This window comes from Alligator sinensis, unplaced genomic scaffold (genome assembly GCF_000455745.1).
Source record: "Alligator sinensis unplaced genomic scaffold, ASM45574v1 scaffold201_1, whole genome shotgun sequence".
Classification (NCBI taxonomy): domain Eukaryota; kingdom Metazoa; phylum Chordata; order Crocodylia; family Alligatoridae; genus Alligator; species Alligator sinensis.
In genome coordinates, this window is record NW_005842661.1 from 147,864 (window position 1) to 158,723 (window position 10,860).

Here is a 10,860-nt window from a genome sequence, read left to right on the forward strand (position 1 = left end):
GTACACCAGCCGCCTGTGCCCCGCAGGGAGGCCACACAGTCATTTCAGTCCACTTTTTGTCGGAATCAAAAGATGCTTCTGGATTGGATGTTTTCTGCCCTGCTGAGCGCCTGTGTACAGCAGGGCTTTTAAAAAATTATTATTTTTTTATATATATACAGTTATATATATATATTTATCCTCTATCATAGACTTCCATCACACCTTTTAAAAGCACATTAAGAACCCGTGCACCTGTTACAATAACGGCACCTGCTCCCCTGCGCACCCACTCTCGGCCCTTCCTTAACCCAAACATAGTCCCTTAGTCCAGGCCCCAATTTGGGGTTTCCATTCTCAGTTCATTCACTGTCCTTGTTGCTGTCGCTGTCACTTCTGCTGCTGCTGATCCTGTTGTTGTCCTCTTTGCTGTCTCCAGGTCCAGTTGTGTCGTTGTCCCCTTCGTTCCCCCTGTCCACTTCCCTTCCCGGGGGGACTTTGACCAGTCTGTGCCAAGTGTCCCTTTTCCAGGTGGAGTTGGCTGCATCCTCTCCTACTGATTTCCGGTAGTGGGACTGGAGTTCACTTAGAAACATTTTAACAGCGTCCGTTTGCTCGAGCTTAGTGTGACTACATCAGGAGGTTCCTGCATGTCCGCAGGGCACTCCTGACGCAGGACACGAACTGGTCGAAGCTGGCTCATGGAAACTTTTTTTTTAACATTTTATTAGAAAACAAACAAAGCCAGACATTCTAACGACCGCAACAGAGGCCTCACGGAAGAAGTTACAACAGATGACTGTCAAGGATTACATAGCACAAACATGATGACCGAAACTGTACCACTTAAACATATACAATAGCCAGTATCGGTCAATGAGACACAGTGATAATATCCCAACAACAAAATTAACCTGTTTCTTTACCTGCATGTTCAGTCATATGGTACACAGGCCAGAAGCAAAATGTGAGGCGCGATAAACCCCTCCCCTCCATATCCCACACATAAGCCCTTACCCAGTCCCACTGACCTCATTCTCACCCAATCCCCCGGTGGCCGATCCGACTGACAGGGCAGGGGATGGTCCTGCATGGCCAATTGCACTCACCAAAAAAACATTTTGTCCTGGCTAAACGGGGAGTGCGGCCTGACGGTGCACCAGTGCTCTCAGGGGGTGTACGTGCACTCCCATGCACCCCCTATGCATTGCCACCGCACTCCAGCATGGAAAAGCACAACCCCTTTAGCACTAATGGGGGGGCGTACCTTTCATAGTGCTACTTTCATACATGTGATCAACACTCTCACCCCCCACATCCCTTTCATCCCATCTGTTAACCCATATAAGACATTTTTGAGCGTGATCCCATATCCTTCAAATACATCGCTACCCGTCTTAGCACCTGTTGAGCGTAAAAGCAGTCCCCGTGGCACCGACTCAGGCTCGTCACAAAGCTCCCTTGGGCACTTGGGGGACTGTGACAGCTCTATACCCCAACGATAGAACACCAGTCACACCGGCAAAGCTTTTTGCGCCGTCCTCCATGCCAGCTCCCCTTTCCATTCCTTCCCCACCAGCCCTTCCCACACCCTACTTACCTGCTCTGATCTCAGCTCCCCCACATCTGTCATCCTCTCTCTCCCCCCATGAACTTAAATACTCTTTTTGCATTCCCCAGTCCTTTGAGCCCCAACCCCTCCAAGCCTTGGCCCGTAACAAAAGTTCCCAATCGCTCATAAGGGAGTGACATCCGCCAAGCCCACACCCCTCTCCACCTGCTCCCAAACAGCCCCAACCTTTGTAATAGCCTTCCGACCCCCCAGAACTTACAGAAATTTGAGATCATCCCCAGTGCCCCCCTTGCTTCCCTCACTACCATTTTCAAGAAGCGGACATAAACAAAAACCTCTAAGTTGGGGAAACCCCATCCCCCCCAACCTTTCCTCCTTATATAGCTCTGTCTTCCCGCCCCAAGAGAAGAGGCACAAGGCCCTCTGGACCTGCTGGGCCTGTAGCCAGGACAGGGGGTATGTCATAACCATGTACAAAATCATTGGCAACAGGCACTTTTTGATAACCTTCACCTTCTCCCTAGATGATAAGCCCTGTGTTCCCCACAATCCCATTGTCTGTTTCACTGGCTCATGGAAACTTAAAAAAAAAATGTTTTTTAACGATTTTTTTTGTGTTCCAATCCAAAATCAAGTTCAAATCCATGAGTCAGTCCAGAATCACAAGTGGCCCTACAACCAGCAGACATCCTCCACCCCTGCCAGGTGCTTCAGATATTTCCAACTTCTTTTGGCTGGCATCCTATGTGCAGGCCCAAGCCCAGAGGCTTGGGGTTCAGATGCCCCCAAGTTTCTCTTGCCCTTAGCCATGTGGCTGCAGGAGCAAGCTAGGGAAGAGCCTCCCATTTCCATAAAATAGGCATTAAGCCCCAACACCTCAGTGGGTACTAAACCATGCAAGAAGAACAGTTTTCCCTGGGAGGGCTTAAGGAAAACTGCCCTCTTGGACCCAGATACATGGTGTTTCCCCTGCCAGGTTCCTGGCAACAGTTGGCTCTTGACAGCCTGATTCACTGGATCATAGGAACACCTGTCCATTTCCCTCCTGGAGATGTATTTGTGCTCAGCACCCTTGGGATGGGTGAATGAGTGCCATCTGTGCTCAGTACTCCATCAGAGTGAGGGTAAGCCCCCAACATGGACTGGGAGCACTAAGACATACAAGAAGGAGGAGGAATGTCTGAAATAACCCAAATGAAGCCTAATGAGGGGCAAAGGGATCCAAACCTTGGGGCCAAGTGTGCTGCCCCATTAAACAGGGTGGTGAGTGCTTGTAGGGTGTGTGTGTGTGTATTACAGGTGACTGCCTGCAGGTGTGAAGTGTGTGTGTATTGGTAGTGACTGCCCCACCCCATGCGTGTATGTGTGGGGGAAGCTAATACAGGTGTCTGCATATGGATGAGGGTGGTTGTGCCCCACATGTATGTGTATGTGGATACTTAAGTGGATGAGGCCTTTAGATGCGAGTTTTGAGGTGGTGAGAGCTGGCACATGTTCCAAATTAAGCTGCATTCTTGTTTGCTAAACTGGTTTGTCTGAGAGAAGCCACCTGCTTTAGGTTGGACAGATGGCAAGTTACTGGCAGCAGAGCAAGAGGTACATGTGGCGAAGGATCCCTGGGACTTGGTTGTGCACTGTCTGCCTACAAGGCACTGAGTGACTGGAATCGGAGTCTCACCCAGTGGGGATGGACATCCACTATCTCTCACACACCTGGGTATGTCAGGTTGGCCTGCTAGCTAGTGCATCAGAGGCACAAGGATGCGCCTTCACACCCATGGCTGGAAGCCGTGGATGTCCCCTTTGGCTATCTCTGACCTCAAATTCTTGTTTTCTCTCTCCTTCTGTGGTAACTGCCATGTCTCCACAATCCCCAGTGTTCCCAACTGGCTATTCAGGGAATTAATTTGGGACAGGCACCTTTCAGCACAGGAAGTCCACCAGTTGCTTTCAGTGCAGTAGTCTGAGCCATGAATGCATGGTGGGACTGAGATCCATCATCTTGGTCGGTTTGCAGACCCAAAAAAGCTTGTCCCAGAAGTCCTTCGTAGCCAAGGTTGGACGCCACCCATCTTGGAGTGTGCCAGCTGCTGCTTCCCATTTTGTTTTCTTGCTGTGCCAGAGCCAGTAGCCAAAAACCTCAGGCAGCCTGTCTGACTTGATGCATGGTCTGCCTACTGTTGGCTTCGTAGCTTGGAAAAGGGCTCTGTGTCACTATGCAGTGTGACAGCCACCCCAGGAAGGCCTGGCAATCTACTTTGTGAGTGCAGTGATATGCAGTGCACATGCCCAGACTGAGATAGTCTCATGAAATCCCCATGGATCAGAGTTGGTTGTCCCTGTTATAGCCATATTTTCTTGGTTCTTATGTACTGTGGGCATCTCTAATTGCCATGAGTTCCTGACAAAACATTGAAAGAGAACTACTAGCATAACTCTTGGTACAAATTAACTTAGTTTGAAGCAACATTCGTAGAATATTGTCACAAGATACAGTATTTTACCACAGGGTGTTTGGAGTGAAGCAGATTGAATGTCAGGAAATTAAAACTCAGAAGCTTGAGAAAATCCTGAACCCATGGACCCTGGGAATGTGTAAGCAAGGTTCCAGCACACTTGCAGCTCTGTTTTTCACTGTTGCTTATCCTGCCCTTTGTGGTGGGAGACCCTGACATGAATGAACTCACCTCTCTATTGCATAGACATAGACTATGGGCACAGACAGAAGTGCAGCTACCTGTTCTACCTCATGGCAATTCACAGAAATTGCCATGAATTAGACTGATCCTCCCAACCCAATGGATTTTAGGTGTTGGACCGGGGGGGAGAGGGGGGCATCCAGGGAGAGAGGCTGTGTCTTCCCCTGGCTCTGTTCCTCCCCTGCACTTCTGTTGCTGTCTCTGGATGGGAGGGGGAAGAAGGCAGGGTAGTGAGGGCTTTTGGGGTTTTCTCAGCCCTGCTTTGGGGGGAGCGGGGAGGGCAGGTAGATTGGAGCCCCCACCCCCACTGGTGAGCAGAAAGTGACCAGCTAGAGCAGAGGGAAATTAATTAAGTCACTCCACTTAGGAGTGGCTTCGTTTGAATCCTTATACAATGAGGGTTAATTTTGTGTGCGATCAGAGGGCTCTGCAGCTGTGCTCTTCTGTTTGGTCATGGCTTTACAGTGATTTCAAGGGGCTGATCAAAATGTCATTTCTGTCTGTTCCATATGTGGTTAGCTGTGTGCCATTCTAAATAAGGGAGTGATGAATTAGAATGGCACACAGGGATGAATTAGAATGACACACCTGGAGGATTTTGGTGTCTTTTCACAAGCAGATGGCACTGGGGGTCCATTCTGTGCTTGGAGATAGGTGGAAAAGTTGATTTGTGTGCATCTAGGCTGTGTGTTCTCTGACCTATTGCAAGGATGCATTGAATCAGCAGATACACCTTGCCTGCCATGAGTGGCTATGAAGGCAGGCCCTTTTTTGCACCATGTGTAGGATTGTTGTGTGAGATTTGTGGTGTCTAGGCTGTTCTGAGAAAGTGGGAGAGGTCAGGCAGTGGTCATGGCAGAAGCACCCACAGGCAGTCTTAGTAACAGCCTACAGCCCTCCATGGAAAGGAACTGTGGCAGAGCTGAGATTGGAGACTAGAGGGTCTGTGTGTGACCAGCAACCATCTACTTGTTCACTACATGGGCCAAGGTGAAGGCTGGTGTGGGAACCTTCAGTGAGTGTCCCAGGCTTCCTGATCACCAGGCTGATGAACCACAGCAATCTACCCCTGAGGGGTCGGGGTGCTGACCAGTACCTGCTGTGAGCAGAGAACATGGACATCCAGAGGGTTCCTCTGCCCCTCACCCTCCACCTCCCCAAGGTAGTAGTAGCTCAGCTAGCAACAGACCCAGGCAAACCAGATCCCAGGGACAGTTCGCTTTGAACAATGGGTATTTTGGTGCTGATTTTATCAGAGGAGAAAGAGGCCCTAAACCTAGAGAAGTAAGGCTCATACCCAGAAGGAGAGCACAGAGAGGTAGGCATACTCAGTGAGCTAGAAGATGGCTGGGGTACCTGCAAGTGCAGCAGGGCTGTTTTCTGCCTGCCCACAAGTGCCTGGTTACAATGCACTGTTGGCAGGAGGAGGTCTCGCCTTTCTTCCTTCTGCCTGCTAGTATCACTTCCTGGTCCTGAAACTTGAGGAAGGGACAGGGCTGTGCTTGTTCCAGGATACTCCTTTAGTAGCTTCTCATTGGTTTGACAGCTGCTCTTCTCTGCAGTAGCAGGGGCATTTCCCCATGGAAAAGTCTAGGAGCTCAAGAGCTGGGTATACTTGTCATGGGTCTTATGGGCCAGGGGGAGACCTCAGTCCCTGCCATGTGCTCCCATTGCGCACCAGCCATCCCAGTCTGTAGATGCCTGGACTGGGTTTTGTACAGTATTGCTTCCCCCCCTCCCGACCCAGGAGCACACTCCTTAATGCCTGCCCTGCTGTGTGTATTTGTTTGTGCCTGATGATGTGTGGAAGGCAGAAAGGTGTGGACTGTCCATCATATCCTCTGTGCTGCTGGGAACAAGTGAATGCAAACAAGACATTGCTCAACACTGCCCCTCCCCTGGAGCACACAAGGAAGAAAAGAGACTGGTCTGCACTCCCCACAGCAAGAAACACACTTTGAACTCTGTAGGGCAGGGAAAGTAAATAGAGCAGAACTGAAGCTGCTGCAGTATCTATTAACCCATCAGTTCACAGATGCAGGTTGAACACCCCTGGTTTACACAAACTACAGTTTCCATAGCAGACCCTCTAGTCTATAATCTAGGTGGCTACAGGTTGAATACTTCTGGCTTACGCAAACCACACGGTTTCTATAGCAGACCCTCTCGTCTATAATGTCCCTTATCCAAAATTGCTTTGTGTCTCATGTCCATATGTGAGGAAAGAACACAGGGACTAGATCCTATTGCTTCTCTGACTCCTGGCTGTAACAGGACAGGGTCTCTCAGGTTGTTCATTAGAAAGAAATGACCTGGCGTAGTTGCTAAATTCCAGGAGAAGGTTGAGGCCTGAGATTCCAGCGGATTTTGATGCCTAAATACTGTGGTGTTTCCTCCTGGCAGGTTGGGCAGTTCCCTGCTCAGTGTGCTGGCTTCTGCATCACTCATGCTGAGGCATATAACTCGCCATGCACTGTATAGGAAGCCTGGAGGCCAAACTGGATTACGGTGAACAGCAGAGCACTTGTGAGTTAGGGTCTGCAACACCCAAGTCCCTTATGGGTTTAGCTGAAGATGGCCTGACAAATATGTTCCACCTCTGCACTCCATGGTTCACCTTTTCTGCTTCCTGGAGCCCATACCATGGTGAATCCTTGCAGAGTTTATTTCCAGCCCTGGCTTCAGTGCTGTGGAGAGTGGGACAGTACTCAGCTGTTACTAAACTGGACAATTTTATTGAAAAATGTAAGGTAGCACAAACCAGCAGAAGCACTGCTGTGTAACTGCATGTAGTGCAGGCAGCGTGCTCAGCTTGCCTAGACACCAGCATAGGCAGCAAGCTGAGAAACTGCCCCATGACTGCTGCTACTACCACTTGCTCATGCCTCCTGAGTGCAATTTCTTCTACTCCTCCTCACTGAGCCCATGGGATGGGCCCTGCAGGCTGGAGGCTGCTGAATTTCCAAGCCCCTATCACTCAGTCAAGTTCCATGATCCAACAAGAAGTGCGACCTGTTGTGACCATCACACCCCAAATCACAATGAAACATCTTCCAGCTACAAAAACTGTGTTTATTTACAAGAAACCATTTTTATTTACACAATTGTTGATCCCACAGGGAGCCCCAGCGCATTTCAGCCCAGCCCAGCCCAGCCCAGCCCAGTCCGGTCTAATGGAGAGCATTTTACTGACAGAAGGCTCTGCTAGTCTATTCCCAGCCCACTCCCTGCTCAGGCCCCTTACAATGTCCCACAGCTAGGGCTTTGTTCACTGAGTCTTGTTGTGCCACCATTTTCTGTGCTGGGACATGGCTGCTAAGACAAGGCTGGAAAGCTCCCAGCTGCCTTGTTCCTGGCCTCTCCCACTGCCAGCTCAAAGAAATGGCGCTGGTGCCCTGAGCTGGGGCAGGGTGGGGCACCTGTGTTCATTAGCTTGAGCTCCAGACAGATCCATGCCCTTGCTGCTTCGGGGCATACAAAAGGGCTGAACAGAGTGGGTGGGAGAAACCCTTACACACCCTGGAAGCTGTTTCAGAGATAAATCCTATGAGGGCAGGGAAAGTGAAGGATCCCAGCATGAGGGCAGAGCCTGCCCCAGGTGTAAGGGGATGCTGCGGCCATTGCCACAAATCCCCCCCCACCCATTAGCTCCCCAGCCAGTCCCTGTGCTGCGGGGCTGGGCACAGGATTCTCTTCTTATCGAAAGCCTTTGCTGAAGCACAGAGTCTGGGTTTGAGGAGTACTTTGGGTCTAAGGAAGAAACCAGCCCCAGGGACTGAACTCTCCCAATGCCCAGAGAGGACGGGGTGGGGGGGTGAGAGAGCTTCAGAGCACAATATATCAGAGACAAAACACCCACCAGACAGGAATTAATGCGAGTCAGGAGGCACCTGCCCTTGTCAGAAGCTCTGTGGTCAAAAGACAGCAAGCAGTTCCTCCTCCACCCAAGGACTGGGAATGACAGTCTGAGTTCTCAAAAGCAGCCCCTTCTGCTGTCCGTTCATCTTTTTGTCCCAGGGATGGCAAGGGATGGCCATGTTTCCGTCAAAAAGGAAGGTCTCCAGAGTGCAGCAGTAAAGAACTAGAACAGTTTCATAAGTTGGAGTGGGGCGGCAGGCGAGGTCCCATCCAGTCATCTCCTCACACATAGTTCCTCTTGTCATAGCTGGGCACTGCAGATCTGGGGGCAGAGTATGCCACCTTGCTTGCAGGGTACTTTTCATTCTTGGGGGGGCAGGAGCAGCAGAGCAGAGCGCCCCCGATCACTTGCAGCGCTGCAGCTGCCCATCCCACATAGAGAGAGGCACCCAGCTCCCGCTTCTGGGGTTCCAGCACCATTGGGTTGTAGAAGTCCCGGATGATGGTGTTGGCAGACCAGCAGACGGGGATGAGCGTCATGACCCCAGCCAGCAGGAAGATCACACCAGCCACGATGGTGATCTTGGCTTTGGAGGTCTCGTCTTCCACGCACCGGGTGCACTGTGCCCCAACCAGGGCGATGAGGAGGCCCAGCACAGCCAGCACAATGGCAACCACCAGCAGGGCTCGGGCTGCTTGCAGGTCCTGGGGCAGCGCCAGCATGGAGTCATAGACCTTGCACTGCATCTGGCCTGTGCTCTGTACCACGCAGTTCATCCACAGCCCTTCCCAGATGATCTGGGCGGTCACAATGTTGTTTCCAATGAAGGCTGTCACCCTCCACATAGGTAGTGCGCAGCAGATGATGGTGCCTAGCCAGCCCAGCACCGACAACGCCACTCCACCGATCTCCAGACCCATCGACATGGTGCTGCACTTTTAAGGCTTTCCAACGCAGAGGGAGAGAGCGACTGCGACTGGACACCTGCAGGCCTCCGTTGCTGTCTGTGCAGTTGTCAGGGGATCCGCTCACACCTAGAGGCACCTAAGGCTGGGCTGCCTTATAACAGCGAGCGCAGCAAAGGGCTGGGCTGCATTACCTCAGCTACTTGCTCAGGGGTGGGGCTTCGCCAACGGATTCTCTCCCTTTCACTGGCTCCTTTGCCACGGCCCCAGCCCCCCTTCCCCTGTGTTTACAGAGATGGCATTGGCAAGAAAGGAGGCTTACATGGACAGGGAAAGGGGTGGAGCTAGAGCCCTTCCCAGAGTTTCAGTCTGTCATTTCCTCATGACCGTGACTATCGATATGCTTGCTGGGCTGGTTCCAGGCAGATAGGACACTGGGCATGAGGGGAAGGGCTGGAAATGGATTTCTGTGTGAAGTAATATCAATTAGGATGGGGTTGCAAGTTCAGACCTTGGAGTGGATGTGCAGAGCTCGTCTATCCTGTGCCAGCAGTGGGTCGGGGAGGATGGGGATGAGCTCACCTGAGCCCTCTGAGACACTCCAGAGCCTGACCTTTGCCTGTGAAGCTACTCTGGATTCATCCCCAGCACCTGGCTGGAGCCCTCAGTCTCTGGCAGGCCTGTGAGCAGCTGTCAGGATTAAGCCTGGAGCAGCCTGACTGGAGAACTGCTGGCTCCGGAGTGTGTCAGCTGACTCGGGCAGAAAGGGTTCAGCCCCAGCCTTCCCTGGACCACAATAGCTGGATTACAGGCCCTGCGGGACATAAATGCACCATGGCCTTGAGTAGCTGACCCTGTTTCCAGGATCAGAGCAGAGGCTGTCAACATAATGCTGCATCTAGCCAAGAGAGCTGCCCAGATACCAGACCCAGTATCCACTTCCCCAACCCCTCTGTTGCCATGTGGCAGGAAAGCCCCTGACTCATTGCAGTGCCCCCAGGCACAAAGCCATCAGCCTACAAGCCTGCCACAACACCACCCACTGTCACAGACAGACCAGGAATAATGCCTGCCACAAACCTGGCAACACCTGGGGTGGAGGGTATCAGGGCCTCCAGCTGCTCCCCCTTGTGGGAGAGCAAATGCTGGCTGCTGGGCTGTGTGCTAGGGAGACCCTGAGTATGTAGAGCTAGACCCAGCCCTCCACTTGCCTGGGGAATGGTGTGCACAGTTCTCATACCTGTGGCCCCCCCCACCCCGGCATTTTTTTAATTAAAAAAAAAAAAAAAATATATATATATAATCATATATCATAGGCTTTCCATCCCACCTCTTAAATCACATTAAGAAACCCATACACTCATTACAATAAACGCACCCCATGCTCCCACCCTCTTCCCTTCCCTAACCCAAATGCAGTCCCTTAGTCCAGGCCCCAATTTGGGAGAGTAAAACAGATGTAGCCTGAGGGAGCAGGTGGAGAGTGGACATCAGGAGGGTGGCCAAAGGGCTGGGGCTGGTCTGAAGGATGGGGCTAGTTAGCTCTGCCACCTCCAACCCACCCTACACCAATGTACTCAGTGATATCCCTTTCATTTCACACCAGTCTTTTAGGGCTGATTCCAACACAGGCCAGCTGACACAGCCCCTCAACTCCTCCCAAACCATCACATTAATACTGTTCCCTGGCCTGCAACATGTTACCTAATTAGGAAGCCACCAAGGATCCCTGCTCTTCCCATACCCTTTCAGCCATTTCTCCTGTGAGGGCCAGACTGTTTCCCAACCTCTGAGCACAGGGCCCAGCAACTCCTCTGAAAACAGTGTAGATTGTTTAGCAGCAGG

At 51.6% G+C, this 10,860-nt stretch overlaps 1 protein-coding gene across 1 annotated transcript; it reads right to left on the minus strand.

Annotated features, from left to right (window-relative positions):
• Nucleotides 1-7,302: 7,302 nt before the first annotated feature.
• On the minus strand, nt 7,303-9,262 carry CLDN3 (claudin 3). The gene has a single exon (XM_006033785.3). It carries the CDS (start codon nt 9,034-9,036, stop codon nt 8,392-8,394), a length of 645 nt encoding a protein of 214 aa, XP_006033847.1. The 5' UTR covers nt 9,037-9,262; the 3' UTR covers nt 7,303-8,391.
• Nucleotides 9,263-10,860: the final 1,598 nt, after the last annotated feature.

Bases quoted from the DNA above. Each gene is read 5' to 3' on its own strand.
- CLDN3 (XM_006033785.3), bottom strand. From the start codon at position 9,036: ATGTCGATGGGTCTGGAGATCGGTGGAGTGGCGTTGTCGGTGCTGGGC.